Source organism: Homarus americanus, unplaced genomic scaffold, assembly GCF_018991925.1.
Source record: "Homarus americanus isolate GMGI-L3 unplaced genomic scaffold, GMGI_Hamer_2.0 scaffold3452, whole genome shotgun sequence".
NCBI classification, from domain to species: Eukaryota; Metazoa; Arthropoda; class Malacostraca; order Decapoda; family Nephropidae; genus Homarus; species Homarus americanus.
In genome coordinates this window covers 154068-179789 of record NW_024729998.1, presented here as the reverse complement: position 1 = coordinate 179789, position 25722 = coordinate 154068, and the positions used below count along the sequence as shown (strand labels likewise).

General features: G+C 40.4%; 2 protein-coding genes across 3 annotated transcripts; both read right to left on the bottom strand.

Annotated features, from left to right (window-relative positions):
- On the bottom strand, window positions 1-21320 carry LOC121866870 (compound eye opsin BCRH2-like). Of its 2 annotated transcripts, none has more exons than XM_042366606.1 (3): window positions 20291-21320; window positions 20019-20164; window positions 1-356 (listed from the first exon to the last, which is right to left on the bottom strand). In XM_042366606.1, the coding sequence occupies exons 1-3, from the start codon at window positions 21206-21208 to the stop codon at window positions 287-289; spliced, it is 1134 nt and encodes a 377-aa protein (XP_042222540.1). In that variant the 5' UTR covers window positions 21209-21320; the 3' UTR covers window positions 1-286. The 2 variants fall into 2 exon arrangements, with proteins under 2 accessions (XP_042222540.1, XP_042222541.1); XM_042366607.1 differs by lacking the exon at window positions 20019-20164 and adding an exon at window positions 689-1557 and having other exon boundaries at window positions 1-502; window positions 21160-21320.
- A 560-nt stretch (window positions 21321-21880) lies between these two features.
- On the bottom strand, window positions 21881-22615 carry LOC121866866. Its single transcript, XM_042366601.1, has one exon. It carries the CDS (start codon window positions 22613-22615, stop codon window positions 21881-21883), a length of 735 nt encoding a protein of 244 aa, XP_042222535.1.
- Between the last annotated feature and the right edge of the window lie 3107 nt (window positions 22616-25722).

Here is a 25722-nt window from a genome sequence, read left to right as displayed (position 1 = left end):
TGGTATTGCAGCGTTTATTATTAGCAAGACATGGGGTAAGGAGGGTAGGGGGTATCACAAAGCCATAAGCCAAGTAGTGAATCAAATTGTCTAGTGTGCGTAGTTTTCAGCAGCAACAAATTGGTTGCTTTTCTACGTCTCTCTCTCTCTCAATCCGACGCCTATTTCTACTGTCAGGGAAGTAAACTTGATGGACACAATCAGCAATTACAGTAACATCTGATTGGTCATAAGTAGTGTCCAGTTCAGGAGGGTCGTTATGCCTTAGTTATTCTTGTCTCAGGTCTTACTTGCAGGGTTCGGACTCGGTCTTCGTAGACTTAGAGTCGTCATCCTTGGGCTCGTTAATACAGAACCAAGGAAGAGTCTCCTGGAGGGCGAGGCGGAACTTGGGGTGGGAGATGGCGAACATGATGGGGTTGTACACGGAGGCCGTCTTACAGATGAGACCAGGCAGGGCGGAGACCAATGGTGTCACCTTTGACTGGTCGCCGAACAAACCCTGGAAACACAAAGCGTCATATATTGTATAAAATCATACATTTTAGAAACAATTGCGTTATATATGACATATATTATGTATATATAAAATAACAGTTATAAGTAACTGTGTGTAAACAATTTTTTCTACCACACTCGATGCCTTAGGTTTATCATTTTCTTTCTTGCAAAACAACTTAATACTTACCATCATGACGACGTAGGCATAGGGAGTCCAGGTGAGTACCCACAGGAACACGTTGGCCACAGCTACCTTTGCGATGCGAACTTCTGCGCTCTGTTTGTTGGCATCGACGTTGGAGCGGAGATTTTCAACGTTCATCTTCTTGGCCTGGGCTCTCAAAGCCTTTTCGTGTTGACGAATAGCGCTCACAATTTGTGAGTACACGAAGATGATGGTAGTAAGTGGGATGCAGTAGCACATGATGAAGAGGAACAACCCGAAGGACTTGGTGCCCCAGTCTTGGCTGATGTAGTCGAAGCTGCAGGAGGTTAGGATGCCCTCAGGAATGTAGGAGTTCCAGCCGAAGAAGGGCCAGATGGAGATGGCGATGGAGTAGCCCCAGCACAACAGGATGATAAAGAAAGCCTTCCCGGAACTGATGTGTCCTCCGTCGAATGCCTTCACGATCACACAGTAACGATCGTATCCAATAGCAGCCAACGTCATTAGTGAGGTAAGACCAAATATGGCCCCTGTGAAGGCGTGGATCTGGCAGGCAAAAGCTCCCAGTGTCCAGTAGCCGCCACCAAAACAGTTCATGACATACATGGGAAACTGTGACACCATCATCATGAAGTCACTGAATGCCAGATTGACAACAAACATGTTTGCTGGTGAACGGAGACTTTTCTTGCATGAGAACAGATATATGACCATTCCATTACCAAAGAAGGAAAGAATTCCTAGTATAATGAATATGCCTGCCAGCAGATAGTGCCACATGGGGTTGACGGGAGGAAACTTACTCCAGTGGAAGTGAATCAGAGGCTTCACGTCATCAGGGACCATGTCCATCAGTGTAAAGCCTTCGGGGTAGCCAAAAGCCACCCCACCAGCCCTATAGGCCAATACCCCAGACACGTTGACTGTTCCAGCAGCCATTTCTGTGAAAAGATTATTTCAAGAAGTGTACAGCAGAATTCGCGGAGTGGACATTAAATGATCGACGTAAGGGATTCGTTTAGTTCGATTTAGCCTTCCTCGAGTCTCTTGCCGCTGACTGGCAGGAGAGGAGTGCGCTGCTTCAGCTTCAGACCCTCGTATATATGGGGAGTGTTATCCAGTTACCTCAAGTCGTTATGAAAGATGTGCTCCTTAAGACGGCATACTTACGTCTCCGGTTCCAGCTTGTGTTGTCGTTAGGTTTCCATTGACATCCCGTTAAGAAGATAGACTTATGTAAACTGTGTTAGTGTTCCTCATAACCCCCAGAAGGTCACAATAATGGTTTATTTGTAGTAGAGAAAGAATAATGTTTTTGTTGGAGATTTAGATGATAGAATTGTTGTCTTTCAATGTGAGATACACGTACTATCTATCTCTGTCCATCTATCTATCTATCTATCTATTTATCTGTGTATGTATCTCTATATAACTATCTAACTATCTGTCTATCTAGTCTAATCTAATCTTCGTGTTCATAATTGTCTTCAGTTTGATGTTAACAAGATTGTTATACCTGATAGAAAGTCAACAGTTGTTTTGTTTATCGAGTCTTGAGAGTTGTCATTTTGTATTGCAATATAACAAGAGGTTCGTTTTAAAAGTCATGGCCTGCTCTATTGAATGCTTTTATGAACCCTTGTTTAAATCAATCTTTTAATCCATTCTTTCTTTCTTCTTTCTTCTTTCTTCTTTCATCTTTCTTCTTTCTTCTTCAAGTAACCAATCAATGGGTCACGATCTCTTGGCACAGTGCCATTCGTCATTGTTTTCTTGTGGATGAACGTCAAGCGGATCTTCAATTACTTATTCACTGTTGGAAATATTAACAGGATGAAATATTTCTCGTTAATTTATTGAGAGTTGAATTAAAACTATTGTGGTGATGAACTTCCTGCATCAGAGATATAAATTACATGAAAATATAGTACAGTACAGCTCGTAGCAACTCATTAGTTAAGTCGTGAGAAGAAAATTTGAGTTGTTTTAAGTAAATTCATCTCGAGTAAATCTGAGATACCATATTTTGTTTTAATTAATAACAACTTTCAGTCTTCCTCAAGGTTTCTACTCCAATAGTTGATTCACACGAAAGAGCAAAAGATATACAGGTACTCATCCCGCCTCCATTAACTCTTCCTTATACCTTTTAACTCATCAATGATATTCCACAATTAGGATTTAAAAGAATATGGTGATGAAGACAAACCCTGCTCATGTATGTATGTATGTATGTATGTATGTATGTATGTATGTATGTATGTATGTATGTATGTCTATCTGCCTGCCTGTCTGTCTGTCTGTCTGTCTGTGCAGTATGTATGTATGTATGTATGTATGTGCAGTATGTATGTTTGTATGTATGTACGTAATTTTGTATGTAATCGGTGAACTAAAGCAATATGAAACAGTATATTGAAATGGAAGAAGACAAAAGTCTTCATACAATACTACTTTCATATTACTTCAGAAAAATGTGAGTCGTAAAAAAAAAATGGCCCTCAGGGTGATGTGGTGGTTCCCGGGGTGTGTGTCTGAGGGAGCGGCACCCGTCAAAGAATTCACTACACTTGTGAGTCATGCCAAAGTTAGTGAGGAGCCCACGTCCACACGGCCTCTACCACCAACAGTGAATCTAATACAGGAGAAAACTTGGAGTCTGAACCTATGAATGGAGGAAACTGCATATGTGTGTGTGTGTGTCTGTGTGTGTGTGTGTGTGTGTGTGTGCGCGCGCGCTCAGATGTCTTGTTATATTCTTCCATTTGTTTCATCAAAACAACATTAAGACTTCACATTATAAAATAGTGAAATCCTCTTGAGAATTCTTTGACTTGGTGGGAGGAAGGACGTGATCTACGTGACCCAGGTAGTGTGAGGCGCTGCGTTGCCATGTACGACCTGACATCTGGAGGAAGAACACACACACACACACACACACACACACATACACACACACACACACACACACACACAATTGTGTTATGTGATACCTGATAACATGCTACTTCAACTCATGTGATTACTACTGAGTTAAAGCCTCGCTATGTGACGTATATTTGAAAGCATTTAGTTAATTACCTCCACTATCGATAAAAACAAATACTTAGTCAATAATTAATCATAAATAAGGAGACGAAATAACACAAAAATAATTGGGCCTTTATTAAATACCACCATAAACATAATTACTAAATACTATCAATATTCCTCTTGTTAATTGGTTGATTAAATTAATTATATCTTCCATTTTTTTAATTAATTCTCATTATTTATTATTTTTTTGTCTATTATAATTTTATTGGAAGGGAAACAAGCAAATGATTGTATGAAAATATATATTACGATATGTATGTTACATATAGAATATAACTTAATAGTATAAAATTAAATTATTCCTCGACCCGCTAGACAGACAGACAAAAGACATACATATATTTGTCGTATATATCCCTGGTTCAATTACTTTCACTTCTGTGTATAATAAGTTTCTCTATTTTGATCGAGTTAGTTACGGCAGCTGGTGACCCACATGTATATGAGTATTATTATTGTTGTTATTGTTGTTGAAGCTGTGGTGAATGTTGTGTTGTAGCGAATATTACCTTACCTTACCTTACCTTACCTTACCTTACCTTACCTTACCTTACCTTTCTTACCTCACCTTACCTTACCTTACCTTACCTTACCTTACCTTACCTTACCTTACCTCACCTCACCTCACCTTACCTTACCTTACCTTACCTTACCTTACCTCACCTTACCTTACCTTACTTTACCTTACCTAGGCCTACTTCATACTTCTAATAGGATTAAATAAGACTTGAATGACTTCGAAGAGTGTTTAGAGAATCGGGCAACGCTTTAACGAGATCTATCGTCTTGGTTATAAGTTAGGTGAACCTGTGTGGGTAACCATTGAAGGAAGGGGACTTGGTTTAAGTTAGGTTAGTGTTGGTTTGGTTTGGTTTGGTTTTATGTGGTTTTGGTAGATTAGGTTAAGTTAGCGTTAGGGTGTTTAATTATCGGGTGAAATAAGCTAAGGTGTCTAATCTTCAGGTAATACTTTAACCTGTTAGATGTATCACCACCACTACGAGAGGAGCTGTGAAGAGCTGATCACACCCAGCATCTCTTTATCTGTACTAGGAAATACATCACATTAATCTCAAGAGGGTTGTTCAGCAAAAATTCATGTAGTCTCAACTGGGAAAAATAAATCATCGAGAAGTCTAAGGTTTAGTCTATATTTCACGTTATTTTCAGATATAATGACGAAAGGGAGAGGTGTATGCACATATGGATAACTTAGGTGAATATTAAACCTGCATATAGTATTTCAAATCTGGTGTGATAAAAGTTATATTTTTGTATAGAATTTGAGGATCATTGTATTAAAACACTATACACTATGGCCTGAATCTCCGGAGTAATAAAACGTAATATGTTAGCTTAATAACATTACATTTTTCTTCCCTGAGCACCAATGTAATCATAGACCTCCGCCTTAATTTATGAAAACCTCTCTCTTTTTTTTTAATCCTGGAGTATTAACTCGTAAGAATATAATATTAAACTAAGCAAACAGTGTCATGAGATTACTAAACTGCTTCTTGACCCGCCAGCTGTGTACAGGAGACAGCACTAACAACACCCTGAGCGAACAACACCGAATAACTCACCATTTAACCTTTATTAACTTCATTCATTATTTAACACATTTTACCACAAATGTTACTTTCACTTATATAATTAAACTGACTTAAAATATAACAATATATTAAAATAATGTATAATTACATTTATAAACACATTAGATAAAGGTTCGCTTGGGAGTAAACACGAGGAACTGGTTAGTGGAATATATAGTCCTGGTCTTTGATGTTTAACAGAGACTATATCCCGACGACCACTGGACACTCGCTCCTGGTGAGTATCAATTCCTAGCACCATCGTCCATCAATGGCAAAAGTTGTGTGTTGGTCGATAATTACCAAGAATTTGATAAAGTTTCACCTCACTGGCACTGTAATTCATAAAACAATGTTGCTTTGATTTCTTGTTCCATCGCTTTTCTTGCCTCAAATCTAACAGTAATCTACCTGTTACCTGCTGATATTAGGGAGTAAATTAGACGGTGAAATGCATTAACTTGAATCTATTTGAAGTGATGATTCCCTTAACTACCTTAATCAACACCACCATTACTACTACCACCTCCACTACTACCTTCCCCACCAACTACCACCATTACTAGCCTCTCCCCATCAACCACCCCTACTCTCCCCATCAACCGCCCCTACTCTCCCCATCAACCACCCCTACTCTCCCCATCAACCACCCCTACTCTCCCCATCAACCACCCCTACTCTCCCCATCAACCACCCCTACTCTCCCCATCAACCATCTCTCCCCATCAACCATCCCTCTCCCCATCAACCACCCCTACTCTCCCCATCAACCACCCCTACTCTCCCCATCAACCACCACTACTCTCCCCACTAATCAATACTTTCTTCACACCTCCAAAATCCTTTCTTCTCCCTCCCTCCCTCCCTCCCTCCCCTCCTCAGCTCACTTCACTGCCAGGTTATGATTAATAAGTTAGAGGTTATTAAAGAAAATGACCTAAAGATGTGTTACTTCGGTGTGATAATCAATGAGTCTTTCGTTTCTTGGTGTGATGTGAAATATGATACAGTTTGATACTGAATGGTGGTGGTGTAAGGCTGCTGTAGTCTGCTGTTATCGATTCAGTATTATTCAGTTTAATTTGGAAGGTGATCTTGATCGTGACCAACCGTAAACATTGTCATTATTAATCTAAACAATTATCAAACACAAGTGTTATGCTAGTATAATTCAAGGATAATTAAACCATACAGAAACGCCCATCTCTGAAATCACCGAAATAGGATTCTTTCATACTGAAGTTTATCAAGAGAGTGGACGGAATACCACGTCGAATTCTCGTTTACTTTTCCATTTTTGACAGGAGAGACTGATGAAGTAAAGTTGATCGAACCATCCAGGACGCACCTCCAACACCAGAAACTGATGGGTAGGGTTATGTCACGAGAGAGAGAGACACACACACACACACATGTTGAGTATGACATGGATAAGATGTTAGGTTGATTGGATCGAAGCTTAAAGTCCTGCTTATCTGCGTCGACCCACACCCACGAGTTAAGAGTTGAGTCAGGCAATGAGATTCATACTTTTTTTAATACTGAATGGGATCTGTCAGGTTGGCTTATTCCCAGGTAAGGGGATATGACACACGTGGCCTGATACCTGTGCTAATTTAGTGAGTTCTTACCTTTTCTTTTATACACACACACACACACACACACACACACACACACACACACACACACACACACACACACACACACACACAAAACAAACATATCTAATTAAGAACTCTACTTACAAACTTCAATCTTTCTTTTATATTCTACCACGAGCTAATTTATTTACAAGTTGATGGAGAGTGTCCCGGCGGCTCCTAACTCTTAACTTTGGTGAAAACTTAATTATGTGTTGTTATGAAGCTCTCAGGCAGGTATTCTGTCCCTTTGTTCCTGGTCAAATGGGCCCCCTGGTCTTTCAGGGCCCCAAACTTACCTAGCCTAACTTAACCTTAACTTACCTTACCTAACCTTACCTTAACTTAACTTAACGTAACTTAACGTAACTTAACGTAACTTAACTTGACTTGACTTGACTTGACTTGACTTGACTTGACTTAACTGTCATGGGTCTGGTGGCATCAACCTTTCAGACAAGCAGGTACAGGTATAAAGCAGACACACTCCCTCGATTTCCTTTTCAGTTCGTTTATGTCAACATGGGTCAATCTGGGCAGAAGTACCAAGCCAGTGTTTAAAGGAGAGAGAACCACAGTCATGTTAAATAAAGCTTAGCAGTTAATTAAAAGCAAATAGAGCGCAAGCCGAGTATCTTTCAATTCTCAGGTGAGGATAAAAATGCTTCTACCTCGGCTTTGAAGAACAGTTTAAATGATATTTTTTTCGGGTCGTATGAAATTTAGTCTCCTAGTTAATTTCAACTTAAGAATAACCACCCTAACGGTAAGCTAACCCTAACTTACTCTAACCTAATAGTGATCTTACCTAACTTACTCTAGCCTATATTAACCCTAACCTAACCTAACCACTTCAGGTAATGTTAGGGTGTTTAATTATCAGATGAAATATGGTAGGATGGGTAATCTTCAGGTGACCCGTTCATTTTTTTTCCGTTCTCTTCACCGTAGTAGTAGCATTAACCTGACGTACAGTAACTTCACCTCCTCACTTAGTTACTTTAGTGGGCAGCAATCGTTCTTTAACAGAGAAGTCAGACAGCGAGAAATGGTTGTTTTTCCTCGTGTGTGTGTGTGTGTGCGTGTGTATGTGTGTGTGTGTCAGTTCTGAGCAGAGTAGTCGCTTCAATGCACAGTTTTCGTTCATTTAATTGATTTTTTATTTAATTTTATACGTAGGAAATGTAGGTTATGTTTTCTTTTTAACCCATTACTATTTACAAATAATTTACAAAAGGCATTCATAATTTTTTTTTTACAGATATTTATGTAAAGGCTTTCTCATAACATCTAAAATTCAAGAGACGAAATTTATCCATAAATAAGCCTAAGATTACACCACAGGCTTATGACAATGTCTCTGTATTCTGGTAGAGTTTTGTGAGAGGGAAAATATATCGAGAAATCATCAGAACTGACAGTAAGTGAGAGGAGTTATGTAGGACGGTGGGCGAGGTGGAACAAGCTTTGGGTACAATATGTTCTCTCTCTACCACCACCACAATTACCACCATTACCACAACTACTACCACAACCACTATTATTACTATCACTACCAACACACTCACCCTTCTCACCAACTCTTCCTACACACACACACACACATTCAGAAGTTACTGTTGATTAATGTGAAGTTTCATACCAAGGCTGAGACCATATCATCCACCCACCCTCCATGGCCGTCATTACGTCTCCTCCTCCTCGTTACTGTTCCGCCTCTAGTTAATTGGTCAATCTGCGTCTGGTGTATCCCTTTGAGACTGAGGTTAACCCTTACTTCGATGACCAAGGGTTTAAATGACCATTAGTATTATTTAGATTATTCTCATCACAGTTAAGTTGTAGATGTAAGAGATATTTATTGTGTGTGTGTGTTCTGAATCCTTATAAAATAATCGTCTTCTCTAAATTAATCTCTTTGTAGTAATAATTAATCTGACAAAAGCTTATCCAAATTAGAGTAAAAGTTGTAAATAAAACTAACCGATGAAAATGTTTATAAATATGTGTAAAAAAATATATATCCAAAATAAAATGCTTATATTAATGTCTTACAAACTTACAATATAAAAGAGTAAAATAATAAAACAAGTATAAAGATAGTGAAAAAAAACAACCAATATAACAACATTACAGCAGGAAGTACAAAATAAAATACAACGTACAAGAACAAGTGTAAAACTAAATCTCAGCCTAACAAACTTACAACAATAATGTGTAGACAAAAAAACGAAATAAAGGTGTAAAATGTAAACAATATTGTACAAACGTTGGAGGGAAGGGAGGAGGGAAAGAAGGAGAGGGGGGGGGAAGACAGAGGAGGAGAGAGAGAGAAGGAGTGCAGGGGGGATGGTAGGAAAGAAGAGGGGAAAGAAGGAAAGGGTAAGAATGAGGGAGGGATGGCAAGAGGGGGCGAACGAGGGTAGGGAGAGAGAGAGGGGGAGAGGGAGGTGGGAGGGAGGGAGGGTGGGAGGGCAAGGAGGTAGGTAGCAAGGGCACGGGAGTAAATAAATCATCCGAGGCATTAAGCATTCCACCGACAGAACGAGAAAGGAAATGAAATACGTGTTCTGAATAATGACTCTACGGAGCGATACATTGCTCAAGGAGTATCTCGGAGTATTTGCATCATTCTCGAGGATAACTTGGAGATCCGTCCATTGGAGATTATTATCTGGAGTTTTAATGTTATTGTTGACTGTGGGTACTTGGTGCATTTGCTAATTGAGGTGGAATGAACTGAGTACCACTTGTTGGCCTTGGCGTGTGTGTGTGTGTGTGTGTGTGTGTGTGTGAGAGAGAGAGGTGAAGTATGTATGTGTGTGAGAGAGAGATGAGGCAAGTATGTGTGTGTGAGAGAGAGAGAGTGAGGTGAAGTGTGTGTGTGTGTGTGTGTGTGTGTGAGAGTGAGGTGAAGTATGTGTGTGTGTGAGAGGGAGAGTGAGGTGAAGTATGTGTGTGTGTGTGTGTGTGTGTGTGTGTGAGGTGAAGTGTGTGTGAGGTTAACCTTAACCATAGTATGAGGGGAACAAGAGTCAACACGAGTATTATGTGTTTGTCGTGTGTGGTGGAGCCTTGAGACCCATGACTGTAACACAATAACAGTGGTAATAATAATTCGGTGCATGAGTTGTGTTGTGGGGGACACAGCCCAGACTGTTGATTGGAGGAGGTGTGTGTTGGGCTGTATACAACGTTTATTTGGCGGCCTTGTCCCCCTGGCTATCCTCATCAGTATTCTCCAGGGCCACGCCGCCTTGTCAACCTCGAGCAAAAATATTTGTAGTAATGTAAAATGTTACCGTCTGTCCTGCAGAATTCTTTTATGCTTTTTTCCTTCGCATTTATTTTTTATGCACACACACACACACACACACACACACACACACACACACACACACACACATCAAGGTGTTGAGGGTTGAACACCACGTTTTTCTTCTGTAAACGTTTTCGAGTTGTCTTAATTAATCCTCCAAGATTCCATGTCTCATCTAGACAACGAATTGAATTTCATTCCTTCGTTCCAGTTTCTACCTTCCTCTGGCCCTCCTAACATACAGAACCGATCACACAGGGCATTTCAGTGAACGTTAATTCATTTTGACTTAGACGTTCAAGGCTTATCAAGGAAGGTGTCGTGTGCATGTTGACCTTGTATACATAACTCCCTTAAGTTGTGGGATTATATCTACTTAACTTCCTTGTATGGTTAATGTGGGATTGCATCTCCTATATAAAGCTACACTAGTGACGAATTATGTCATTTCTAAAGTAAAGTTATTTAACACGTCATCCAAAACGTCCTCGTACTCAAAGGGTTCAGTGGTTGTACTCCAGGGTTTGCTATTACGAGTAATTATTATAATTATTGTACCATCTATTATTATTATTATTATTATTAATACTATTATTAATATTATTGTTATTATTATTATTATTATTATTATTATTATCATTATTATTATTATTATTATTAATAATTGTATTACGGTGCGCGGTGAGGTGAAAAAGTCTACGGTGTTTGCTACCCATGTTTCACTTACTCTGCCGTATTAATGAGCTTCGTTCTTCTGTCATTAGACCATGCTAGGTGTAGTAATAGTGGTAGTGGATTATTATTATTATTATTATTATTATTATTATTATTATTATTATTATTATTATTATTATTATTATTATTATTATTATTGTTATTATTATTTAATAGTAAAGTAGGTGTAAAGTGACCTTGGTGGCCCCCCACGCCTCTGGCTGCCTGGTGGCCCGAGATAGGTGGCGACTGTCAACCTGACTTATTAGAGGTCATCAATTGAACTTTATATATATATATATATATATATATATATATATATATATATATATATATATATATATATATATATATATATATATATACATAAAGAGTAAGTAAAAGTAAACGGAGAACTTGAAAAGAACAAAGAGAGTGAGAGTGAGAAGGAAGAAGGAGCGATAAGAGGGAGAAGGAGGACTCAAGAACCAGAAAATCCAATAAGGTAAACGAGAGTTTCCTTGACCAGAGGATCACGACCAATAATGGACAAGAGTAAATGCCTTGTCGCCAAAGAGAAGCAATTCCATTAATATTCTCAACGTACTCCTCTGGCAGGACACAGCCATTTATTTTTTTGTCGTGTCCCGCTAAAGAACAAAATATGTGACTCCCTCAAATCCGTTTTCCGTTGTCTAGTGCAATGGGGAGTCGGGGCGCCCTGGGGAGCTGCTCCAACGAGGAGGGACGAGGCAGACACTCGTTATTTACTCGTGTCGGACGTTGGCTGGACAACCGCGTCATTAAGGGCTCTTGGAGAAGGCAAGTCCGCTGCCTCACACCAAATTTTACTCCAGGTTTGTTTTTTTATACGTTCCAGTTGCATTAAGAAATGCTTCGATCTTATATGTTTATTAAGACACAGTAAATATGATGCCACATATCCGCGTATTTTTAAAGTATCTTTGCTTGTTGTTTGCTTCGCTCCGCACTCACACACCTGTACGGTAGCGTGTACGTGCAGGTAACTATCTATGCTTGGTCCTCTTTGGTAGTGTGATCCAATTACCACTCGACTTACAAAGAAAAGGTACAGTTATGAAGTCATTCTTGTTGACTCCATACAGCTTGTTGGTGGTCCCTCTCCCGTACACAGTCGTCCTGGAGGTAAAACTACAACATCCACTAACGCTTAGGACATAACGTTCGTTGATTGGTCCTCATCCACCGTGACTATCACAGGTCAGGCTGGGGTTCACAACAGGTTATAGGAGGTACAGGTTTGGTTTAGTATAGGTGATATAGGTTAGGTTTGGTCGGATTAGGTTTGATTAGGTTTGATTTGGTTGGGTTAGATTGTGATTGGTGCACCTGGCAATGAAGGGGAGCTAGCGGACGTTATAGTAAGCAAGGAGTCAATTACCGCGCGTCGTTCCCTCATATGAGTGGATTCTGAGTCATAGCGACCTAGAGGGAGGAGCGTAATTACTGTCGACAACTTCCTTACCTCCCACCCAGCTCACCTTTCATTACCAGACCAGCATCCTCTACGGGGTCCTCTGATCATTTCCTTGTAGCTGTAACTGTTCTTGTACTCTCTCTCTCTCTCTCTCTCTCTCTCTCTCTCTCTCTCTCTCTCTCTCTCTCTCTCTCTCTCTCTCTCTCTCCATTTACGTCTATTTGGGATGTAACGAGTGAGGTGATTGGGAAGTCCCCAAGAGGTTAACATATCAACTCCTTCAGGACTTTAACCATTTCTCATCCCGTCTCCTACAGTGATGTCTTCAATAACCATTTTCTGGTCAATACATGTGTGGTCCACTGATCATCCGGGACTTGTTGGCCACTAACTCATTGTTCAGCTTCCAGACCCGTCATGCTTCTGGGCACACACACACACACACACACACACACACACACCTCAGCCATGAAGCCATCGAGTACATCATCCTAACTAAATCCCGTTGCTTAGTTTATTAGTCCCTGCGTGTTACTGAACCTCTAAACCAGTCGTCTGAACCGTGTCTTGTAGAAATTATATATTTATAATTTAGTAACCGCTTTTGTGCCTTGTTTATTTTACTTTCACCTGTATAAATAACCTTTGCTCTACACAACCCTGTATATTGGTGACGTTTATCCTCCGTTATATTCATGTATAAAAGAAGAAACAAGTAAAGATGAAAAACTATACTGTCGAACTTTCGTCAAATTTTTCCGAACTCGTAAGTCTTGCACACTTTATCAGCATTATTCTGAGCTGGGAATTTGCCAACACCCATTCCCTGACAGAATGCTTCAGCCTCTCCTCCCACTCAGAGTTACTCACTTCAGAATTTTCCGCAACTTGTCTGTTACCGACAAGCACTCACTACAATTTTTCTGCACGCAATATTGCTTGTGCCTTTGACGCTCAGCTCCAGACCTCCTCTCTCTTCACTCATAACTTTACCTCTTGACAACTTGGCCTATTTTTTGGGGGGCTTCGGTGCTCTAGACAATACAGAAGCCTTTGACAAAGTTTGTTATCAAACTCCTACAGCCTGTGACCTCACCACTTCCCTCATCTCACATCCTATTTTTCTTTCCTTCAGGCTCGTAATGGCCATACTGAGATGTGTTACATACTCTCGTCATACTAGATACACTTGGGCTCACAGAAACCTCACATAAACGAGTCTCTCACACTACAACTTTCTTCATTGTATTACTAAGACTTCCATCAACTGCTCCGAGATGACAGGGTAGTCAGGTTTCCACCATAACTATATTTGAGGAAAGATGCTGCAATTTTCGTGTGTTTTTTTCCTTCACATTTTGCTGTTGTGTTTTTTTTTTTTTTTGCACCTAAATAGTTTCACATTATTAAAGTAGCAAAAATACACACTAAACTAATTCCCTTAATTGAGTGATGATCAAGGTTAATGAGGTAATTACGAACAGGTGACCAGATTGTCTTGGTATTAGTCAGGTGTGTATATTACCTCTACCTGTAAACCTTTGGTATTGGGGATAATTTATATAGTTTAACTTGATTATTTAAATACATGATGAAGCCAGGAATTCAGTTCTTGTTAAAGTAGTATGACTGAGAGAAAATATCTGTTTTTTCTTTAAATTTCTCTACTATTTTCTGACAACATTTTCTTCTTTTTTAAACTGTAAATAACTTTTAAACCTAAACTTGGAATATTTCCCCCTCTTGAGGTCGCTTGAGAGGAGAAGAATCAATCTCCCTTGGTGAACTGAAGAACAATTAGATAGTACAGCAAGAATTACATTTTTTTCTATCTTGAAATCCTTGTTCATACATTCAGTACCACAGAGATACAGGAAACAACCAATTATCTCCAAATACATAATATAACACTAAATCACCCTGGATATGAGATACATGTGACATACAGGGTGTCTCATAAGTCACACACTATAGGAAAACTTATATTATAGTCGTATTTTTGTTATTTGGGGGGTGGGGTGGGATGAGAGATTCATAACTAGTCTATAAAAATAGTATAGATATTAACACAAGACGAAAGAAATTAATATTCATATACGGAAAGCCAGATGTTGCAGTTTACAATTAAAATATTCGAGCAATTAGTGTTAATTAATCATCTTTGAAAGAATTAAAGATATTTAGAATACTTCAAAAGTCGATTATGCTGTGACCACTTTATACTAGTGATCGTTTATGGTACAGTGGCTAGTGAATGTTTATGGTACAATGGCTAGTGAACGTTTACGGTACAGTGCCTAGTGAACACATGGGACAGTGCCTAGTGAACACATGGGACAGTGCCTAGTGAACACATGGAACAGTGCCCCTAAAATATGTATAAGTCTGGCAAAAACCTTGGAAGAATAATGAGTCCCCGACGATCTGTTATTTCTATTTTTTTTAATAGGCCGCCCGGGTATAAGCCATCGACCTGGGGGGGGAGGGTTAAAATAAGTAAAAATTTTGAGAAGAAAGAGTATGTTAATTTACACTACGAAGATGCCGGAAGACCAGCTTTTTGAAGTGAGACAGATTGTATGTTGTTACGTGTAGAGTGTGTTGCGTGTAGAGGTGTGTTGCGTGTAGGGTGTGTTATGTGTAGGGTGTGTTATGTGTAGGGTGTGTTGCGTGTAGGGTGTGTTATGTGTAGGGTGTGTTACGTGTGGGTGTGTTGCGTGTAGGGTGTGTTATGTGTAGGGTGTGTTACGTGTAGGGTGTGTTATGTGTTACGTGTAGGTGTGTGTAGGGGCATGTGTAGGTGTGTTATGTGTGGGGTGTGTTATGTGTGGGGTGTGTTATGTGTAGGGTGTGTTACGTGTAGGGTGTGTTACGTGTAGGGTGTGTTATGTGTAGGGTGTGTTATGTGTAGGGTGTGTTACGTGTAGGGTGTGTTTATGTGTAGGGTGTGTTATGTGTAGGGTGTGTTACGTGTAGGGTGTGTTATGTGTAGGGTGTGTTATGTGTAGGGTGTGTTACGTGTAGGGTGTGTTACGTGTAGGGTGTGTTATGTGTAGGGTGTGTTATGTGTAGGGTGTGTTATGTGTAGGGTGTCTTACGTGTAGGGTGTTAGAAGTATGGAGTGTGTTGAGTACATTGTGTGGTGTGTCGTGGGTTAACCAATGCAACTAAGTTTGGACACGATATGGTTATAAAAGCCTTTTCTTCCGTCAGTGAATGGGTGAGTTGATTAGTCAGTGACCGAGTGACGTAGAGAGCTGATGGTAAAGATAGAAAACGAATGGTGGGACGCTAACATACAGCGCCACACATTCCCTGGCGGTGGAGGATGTTACCATTCCTAAAATCCTAGAGTCAGTAACACAACCATCCAGATTTATGACCCATATTTGTCAGGGAGACCATGTACATTATACTACCTAATCTAAGCAGATTGTATAGGGAGTTCACAAAGCCGCTCCGAGAGGGACCTAATGTGGGCTTCTTTAGGTTTAATAGAGACAGATTTGGCATTTTATAAGCTTGAGGCGGGTGTTCCAGCGAGAGCGGTGTGGTGTAGTGAACATAGAGTACCTACCGAAAACCAAATTAGCTCAGTGATGTAGAGTAGCCTGTATGGCGAGGTATAGCGCACCAAACATTACCTGTGTATTCATCAAAGCCAAACTGTGTTGACATTTCTGAGGCAGACGGAATTATTGCTTTGTTAGCAGTGAGATTTACATTGACTCTCATGCTCTGAGGACGAGGCTCTTGAGTGCGGCGTCAGGGTGTGTTTGCTGGATCTCTCCGTAGGTCACTCCTACACAATCTAATAACTGAGACGCTTTGATCGTAATAATAAAGTTAAGCTTAGACTATTCTAGGATGTTCTGACAGGCTGTTGGCATCATCCGTCATGGCGGAATTCTCAGTATTAGTGTTGGAGATGAAACATAAACCTCGCCAAATCCTTCTCGTATATTTCTATATTTATGATCCTCGAAATTAACTTTGTGTTTCCCTTCAAAGCTGGAAATGGAACTTTTACTTGTTGTATCTGATGTAGAGGGTTTTTTTTTTAAAGTTCCTACATTAATTAGACCACTTCAGTTGTTTATGAATCACACGGACACATTCTGTGGTTCGTTACCTTAAAGTACACACTCGGTTTGTCTTCCCAAGTGGGTATTGGTTAGCATATACCGAGTTTATACGAAATTGGGTAGTTTGGCATATCACCATACTGCATATGAAGGTTAAACACCCTAACACTACCTGAAGGGTTTAGGTTTGGACGAATGGTGAGGGAAGAATGATGAATTACTGTATGATACGATTAGTGTGTGTGTGTGTGTGTGTGTGTGTGTGTGTGTGTGTGTGCGTAATCCCTTCTGTATCCATAGCACATTAGTCTGTCAGCGCGGCAATATTGAATCTTCTATGGCTACCCTGAACAAAACAGAATGACACGATTTTATATAATTACAAAAAAAATGCGCATAAAATATAATCAGAGGTAAATAATTCATCAGTAGTTTTGGTATGAGGAATTATTAACAAAGTCATTTTGTTTATTGATCGTTCAAAATATGTTCACCATGATATTCCTATCGACCCCATCAAACACCTTCACCCGTGGCTTACTTCCGTCACCCGCCATCACACGTCATCCTCCAGGCAGCGTCTTGATCATTCATACATGCTCCCTCATACACACTCCCTCCAGGTCACGTATTATCAGACCTTCTTTACACACAGCTCCTTGTCTTGATCTCTCTGCCCCCACCCCATGCCCCTGTATCCCCTAAGCTTCTACCTTATGTAATTTGTTTATCATTCTGCGTCCTGGACTCATTCCTCAACCTGGTCTCGGAGGGAAAATTGTGGGGGAATTGGCCACGCGTGGTAAGTGTCGCCCCTATGTCTTGTGTCTAGAGGTAATTTGCTTTTACCCATGTGTGTGTGTGTGTGTGTGTGTGTGTGTGTGTGTGTGTGTGTGTGTGTGTGTGTGTGTGTGTGTGTGTGTGTGTGTGTGTGTGTGAGGAGTCCTTATCTCTTTAGACTTGAATACCTGTAAGAGCTTATCCTAAGAGTGTCGCCAGGGAAGTGATTACGGCTTATCGTTTTCTTGGAGTTGAGACGCGACGATGATGATAACATTTAGAGAGTAAGAAGAGAGACACACGCAAATGAGCCAGGGATGTGTATCGTAGTACAAGTCTCCGGGAGGTACTGGTGAGGGTAGAGGCTGTGAGGTCTTGACATTGGCGATATGGTGAGAGGTGGTGCTGGTGCTGGTGGTGGTGGAAGAGTTAGTGGTGGTGCTGGTAGTAGAGATGATGGTATTAATCATGCTGGTAATGATAGCTATTGTTGTTGGTGGTTGTGGTAGCGGTAGTAGCAGTGGTAACAACAACAACAACACAAAACAATTACACTAAAGGTATCATCTTCATCTTGTAACTTCTTAGCTACTATTCACTTTTTGTAGGACTATCAATAAACTGTTTTTGCTTCCTCAGTATATGCAACGTACATCTGCCACCTCTATCCCCCCTGTTTACACATTCATGATATGCACATACACATTGGTTAGCTCACCCAACATATTTTCACATTTTGACACGTACATGAATAGTAATGGCTGTGGTAGTTGTCCCTCCATATCATTATATATTTTATTATTATTATTTATTATTATTATATAAGTTCTTAGGTAAATTAGTTAGTCTTCGCATCAGTTCAAAATAATAATGGTAGTTGTTTCACTCTCTCATATTGTTCTTGTTAAATTTCGTTGTCCGGTTATTGTTATACATTGTTTAAATTTATTTTTGTTGTATATTTTGTTTAAGTTTAATTATCTATTTTTGTTTCCATTATTACCTGAAGTGATTCGAGGGATGACATAATAGTGGTGCAAGACAAATGTAGAGAGAGAGATAGGAAGGAATGGAAAATAATTAGAAATATCCACACACACACACACACACACACACACACACACACACACACACACACACACACACACATGATTGGTGGAGTGTTTCTTGGAGTCTAGTGATCAAGTGTAGTGTGTGTTGGTTCCTTCTCCCTCTGTGGTATTGTCATGGTTCGGGGATCGTAGTGATGTAAGAATGGATTATATTATATAAAGATTATAATATATTGTGTTTCTTATATTTCTTACTGCAGAGTTCGATACCTTCACACTGGTTAATTGTAAGAGATTATGGTGAATCTACGTAGAAATTCACTCCACCACCCGACATTCCATGATTTATACTTGATAAATGATGATTTAATGAATTCCATTAATTTTCAACATCCATCTAAGTTATTGGTTATACTTTGTCATAACCAATCAGTCATTACCTTTAGTAATAATAAGATAGGATCACAGATACGGGCAGATAATTGCACTTACATTTATTTGTCAATCTTCCATACAATGATTTACAATTTGCATGGATATACGAATCACGCTGTAATAAAATTAATCTTCTAAAAGAGGGAATTTTCAACTTGGGGACACATGTGGTTACTCTACTATGGGTATGACTTAACAGAGCCTTAATTCTTCAAGTGATACATTTACTGTCAGCCTGGATTGCTTTTGTCGCAACCAGGCTTCCACACGTGATATCTCCACGGGGATAACAAACCTAGGTTAACACACTTAATCTCGTGTCGACGACTGTCCACAGGACGGAGTTGTGGTGGAGGACTCTGTGTGGTGTCCCGCTCCCTTCAGGAGGGAGAGGATAGGGACGACGTCTTAACCAACCCATGGCCAAGGGGATACTACTAAAAATGAGGTTTCTGGGGCGTGAGGCGATGAACAGTACAACATTGTCTCAATGGCCTCCCCCTATGGAAGATTATCATACCACTAATGGAAAAATATGTGTAGCAGTTATGGCTCGCCGGGTGCCTCATCTCTTGTAAACAAAGTTTGGAGTTGGTTGCGTGGGTAAGCCAAATGCAACCCATGACAGGTATCTTAGGAAGGTTTGAGATTGAAATGAAATCACTGTAGTTAATTTTTTTTCTCAGTGGTATATGATGATTGTGAAACCCAGGAGAGGAAAATAAAAGGGTAATAGAATCGTGTTTACGATAGATAATATACTGTAAGTATGTATCGTAAGAACAGCTATATATAACAAGATATGATTCTTCTAATTTTATTTGGTATCGATTTGGAATATTAAGAAAGGTACAGGTCATTAACACCTAATTAGTTATGGCCAGATTACATTCATTAAGTCATCGAAAATATATTTAATTTTTTGGGATGAAGTCAACGGGGAGCTGAGATTAAACTACTAGCGTGAGTTATCATGACACTTGGATCGCCATGCTGCCGAGCTTACACTTGGTATCGAGAAATTTTCTTTAATGGAAACTCCAATATACAACACCCACTTCCGCTCATCCTCAACCAGCTGTTCTCAAAGTGGATAAGGACAAGGAGGTGTTGGTCTCTTACTTGAATTAAGTCTTGGAAACTGTCGATTCACCGTCGGTGGATATGCTATCTACTTTAGGCTCGTTGATACAGAACCAAGGAAGAGTCTCCTGGAGGGCGAGGCGGAACTTGGGGTGGGAGATGGCGAACATGATGGGGTTGTACACGGAGGCCGTCTTACAGATGAGACCAGGCAGGGCGGAGACCAATGGTGTCACCTTTGACTGGTCGCCGAACAAACTCTGGGGACACAAAAATATTATAACGTTTTTCATATAACAAGGATATCCACACTGCACAGAAGTTACAACGATTATTCTAAGAACTATAACTATCATTCATATATGAATCATAAAGATAATTCCTACCATCATGACGACGTAGGCATAGGGAGTCCAGGTGAGTACCCACAGGAACACGTTGGCCACAGCAACCTTTGCGATGCGAACTTCTGCGCTCTGTTTGTTGGCATCGACGTTGGAGCGGAGATTTTCAACGTTCATCTTCTTGGCCTGGGCTCTCAAAGCCTTTTCGTGTTGACGAATAGCGCTCACAATTTGTGAGTACACGAAGATGATGGTAGTAAGTGGGATGCAGTAGCACATGATGAAGAGGAACAACGCGAAGGACTTGGTGCCCCAGTCTTGGCTGATGTAGTCGAAGCTGCAGGAGGTTAGGATGCCCTCAGGAATGTAGGAGTTCCAGCCGAAGAAGGGCCAGATGGCGATGGCGATGGAGTAGCCCCAGCACAACAGGATGATAAAGAAAGCCTTCCCGGAACTGATGTGTCCTCCGTCGAATGCCTTCACGATCACACAGTAACGATCGTATCCAATAGCAGCCAACGTCAATAGTGAGGTAAGACCAAATATGGCCCCTGTGAAGGCGTGAACCTGGCAGGCGAAAGCTCCCAGTATCCAGTAGCCGCCACCAAAACAGTTCATGACATACATGGGAAACTGTGACACCATCATCATGAAGTCACTGAATGCCAGATTGACAACAAACATGTTTGCTGGTGAACGGAGACTTTTCTTGCATGAGAACAGATATATGACCATTCCATTACCAAAGAAGGAAAGAATTCCCAGTATAATGAATATGCCTGCCAGCAGATAGTGCCACATGGGGTTGACGGGAGGAAACTTATTCCAGTGGGAGTGAATCAGAGGCTTCACGTCATCAGGGACCATGTCCATCAGTGTAAAGCCTTCGGGGTAGCCAAAAGCCACCCCACCAGCCCTATAGGCCAATACCCCAGACACGTTGACTGTTCCAGCAGCCATTTTTCCGACGTCTACAACAGAACTCGAGGTAATGATCGCTAACTGGTAGACGTCTTAGCGTGGATGAAGTCAAACTAGCGCTCCGTGGGTATTCTTTCACGGACTGGCGAGGAAGGACTGCGCATCAACAATCTAAACACTAGAATATATATATGTTGTAATATCGTGAATATCAGCCAATTAATGTTAACATGATTATGGGGCTTCTATTGACCTTTTGGTATTATATACAGACTTCCTTGTTCCGTATTAGAAAGTGATAACAAGGCAATTTCGGAGGAGTAGAGTGCAGGTAGCAGCAGAAATAAGGCTTCTATCAGTGCTTGGTGTTGTTGTTATATTCAATCCAGTACCGAATAGGTAATAAGTACTAAAGGGATTATTATCACCTTGCTGTTTGTGCAACTGTTCGTCCATTGGTCCGTCAGTTCTTACACACACAATCTTGTCTGGACGATAAAGTCGGTTTTTGTTTGGACATTTCAATACAACTTCACAAACAGACTCATGGTAGGTAGAACAAGAAGCTTATTAGTGTGGTAGCCATTCACTCAAAAATTCTTATCCGCATTCAGAATTTATGAGTCAGAAGTTTATGTCCCGTTGAAACCTCTCGCTTGGCCTCTCATAGCTCACACGAATGCTCATAATGACAGAGTGACTCATAGGTTCTCATAATGACACCGAGTGACTCAAAGGTGGTAATAGCACCATGTGATAAAAACTCAGTGACTCACGGGTGATCATAATGACACCGAGTGACTCACGGGTGATCATAATGACACCGAGTGACTCACGGGTGATCATAATGACACCGAGTGACTCACGGGTGATCATAATGACACCGAGTGACTCACGGGTGATCATAATGACACTGAGTGACTCACAGATGTTCATAATGACACCAAGTGACTCACGGGTGATCATAATGACACTGAGTGACTCACAGATGATCATAATGACACCAAGTGACTCACGGGTGATCATAATGACACCGAGTGACTCACGGGTGATCATAATGACACTGAGTGACTCACAGATGTTCATAATGACACCGAGTGACTCACAGATGATCATAATGACGCCGAGTGACTCACGGGTGATCATAATGACACTGAGTGACTCACAGATGTTCATAATGACACCGAGTGACTCACAGATGATCATAATGACACCGAGTGACTCACGGGTGATCATAATGACACTGAGTGACTCACAGATGTTCATAATGACACCGAGTGACTCACAGATGATCATAATGACACCGAGTGACTCACAGATGATCATAATGACACCAAGTGACTCACGGGTGATCATAATGACACCGAGTGACTCACGGGTGATCATAATGACACCGAGTGACTCACAGATGATCATACTGACACCAAGTGACTCACGGGTGATCATAATGACACCGAGTGACTCACAGATGATCATGCTGACACCAAGTGACTCACAAGTGCTCATAATGACCAATAAGTGAGAAATCGGGTTAATACAAAGATGTATAGAGAAAAAAAGAGCAAGAGAGTATGTGTGTGTGTGTGTGTGTGTGTGTGTGTGTGTGACTCTCCACAACACTCGGGGCAGGAACAACACAACCAGCAGCTAAAGGTCTTATTTTAATACACTCTCGCACCAAACTTAACATCAGGAGTGGAAGAGGAGTATATGACAGACGGACCGACATTTCACTTTATCTCCTCAGACTTTCAGTGAGGGGAATAAATTGATGAAGAAATAGAGAAAGAAAGAAAAATCTATACAGAGAAAGATAAAGGGAAGTGGTAGAGAAATACATATATTCAGCAGGCAGAGCAGGAGACAATAAACAGCAGTCTCTCCTTCGCTTACAAAAGCAATTTGTCGCTCCTCAACTTGGCCAGGAGGGGCGGAGGGTCTGGGGTTGACCACCTTGTTGACACATGCAAATCGGGAACTTTGGCTCGACTATTGGTGGTGGCTGGTGTGAGGACGCTGTAGAGAAGGGGGGGGGAGGGGTCTTGGTGGGGAGGGGAGTAATCCTATCCAGTACAGGTAAATCCCTACTGCCAACACACACACACACACATGTACGTCTTTCTGAAGCCCTCTAAGTAGAACATCGTACAAGCGGCTTCTTTGCTCTTACATTAGTACATGACCTCCACTTGGGGTTTACTTTTCTCTCATTTTTTCTTTTTTTTTTCTCTTTGTTTGTATTTTTGCGCTTCTTGTTTTTCCTGTTATTGTTATTAGTGTTGTTTATTTTGTTTTTTGTTATTGGTAATGCTTTTATTATTATTGTTTTATTATTATTATTATTATTATTATTATTATTATTTTTATACTTATTATTATTATTATTATTGTTGTTGTTGTTGTTGTTGTTGTTGTTGTTGTTGTTGTTAGTAGTAGTAGTACCTCATCACTGTGACCACCACCACCACCACCACCACCATCACCATCACCACCATCATCATCACTAGGGTAAACTATAATACCCTGTACACAGTAAACTATAGTCTAGTCATGTAAATTCAACTTCCTGTTTACTCATATTATTCACTTGTTTATTTTTCCCTCGCTGTTCCATCACGACTAAAAAATATAATGAAAAGTAAATAAACAAAAAACACGACACAAACAAACTGACAGACAGATGCACATGTTCACAGATACAATACGTGTATAGTTTATTCGCAAAATAATAATGACAAAACCATAACTTTATCTTCCACACAATTTCAGAATAACAAAATGAAACAGACACCGCCCCTCCATAAGACTGCACAGTATACACACGCTGACATAGATCTGACCTCCGTAGTTGCGTCTCACTCTTATGCACGACAAGCAGGGAGTAAATTTTCCCTCCCCCCTTGTGTGTGAGGGGAATAAGTCCGCGGCTACAGAAATCTTCCCTATGTGGGAAAAACGCGATATGGCAGAGATAAAATACGCTGTTTGTGTTGCCATGGGCGTCCAGTGTGAGGGAGGGAGGCCCTTGTTGAAGCGAGTTACGACCTCGTTGGCAGCAGGTAAAGCCCGAGCGCTGGCCATCCCCTAGTTCTTTTTAGTCTTAGTTTTGGACGAAATATTGGAGGTCTTTTTAGGGAAAAGAGGAGGTGTGTGGAGGAACGTGAGTCGTGTGCTTAATTCAGTGGTTCCCCCGCCAGGTGGAGGTGAGCTGGAATTCAGAGTTGGGATTTACAGGAAGGATAGATGGGGTCGGTGGAGGGGGTGGGAGGGGGGTCGATGATAGGGTGAGCCAGGAGACTGCTGTACTCACGACCCCCCACATGGACAGCGGGTTATGGTGATGCAGGCAGGGATAGTGTTGTGCATGATGATGGTGATAGTGCAGAATGAAGTGATGGTGGATAGGGGCTGTGAATGTTGGTGGAAGTAGAGACTAGGGATGGTGTAATGTATGGTGATGGAGGGAGGAATGAGGTGTTGTATGGTGATGGAGGGAGGAATGATGTGTTGTATGGTGATGGAGGGAGGAATGATGTGTTGTATGGTGATGGAGGGAGGGGCAACTAGCCTTCATTATAACGTTCATTCGAAACTGTGAACACTTAAGGTTTTTTTAGAAGAAAGTGATCACCTGAAGATGAGACACCCAAACGCTACCTAGGGGTCTAGATTGGATTTTGTTAGGTTGGAATAGGCTATACTAGGTTATGTTAGGTTAGGTTAGGTTAGTCATCAGGTGAAATAAGCGAGGGTGTCTAAACCTCAGGTGACTGGAACAAAGTTATCTCGGCTTAGAAGTGATTTACGTGTCTGCAAAATCTCCCCAATACACAATTGGTATGTTAAAAGTTGTTTTGCAATCACAAAATTTGGTGTGTTCATAAAAATACAGGAATCTGGGTGAAAAATTTGGAGGAGGGTGAGCCTGCCCAGAACCTATTGCAAAAACAAATAATATTTTATTTAGTAACATTTAGATATCTTTAAATCTTCTGCTATATTTATAATGTATCTGAGAAATTATAAATGTTACTTATATTGTGTACATTTTTTCTCATTTTCTGTAGCTCTTACGATACTCTCAAGGTTTATAGAGGTCCAACTCTGATGTCATCACACTTGCTGGTGGATGATTCTGACCTTATCAAAGCTAACTTCAGTTATAGCTTTGATACTATAATGTATGTAAAGTTGAAGGTTAATATTTTGTTTTGTTTTCATTATAGCTGTGATGAAATGAAATAAAGTTAGAGAGAGTTTATAGTCTTGTTGATGTGTGTTAATGTGAGGAGCTCTGACCATGCTAGATGAATGTTTCTATAATATATCAACATTTTCACATTATTTCCTACTATGATCAAACATGTTTAGAATCACTTATATCCTTCATTATTTTTTACTAACAATATCTTGTTATTTTTGGTACTTGGAAGTTATTTAGGGTAGAGCTCAAGAGTTACACTTCATGTTGAAATCCTACGTGGAACAATGTTATTTAATTTTGTTTAGCTATAGTTCACAGAGGTTAGTTTAGGTATTAAGTTAGGTAGATG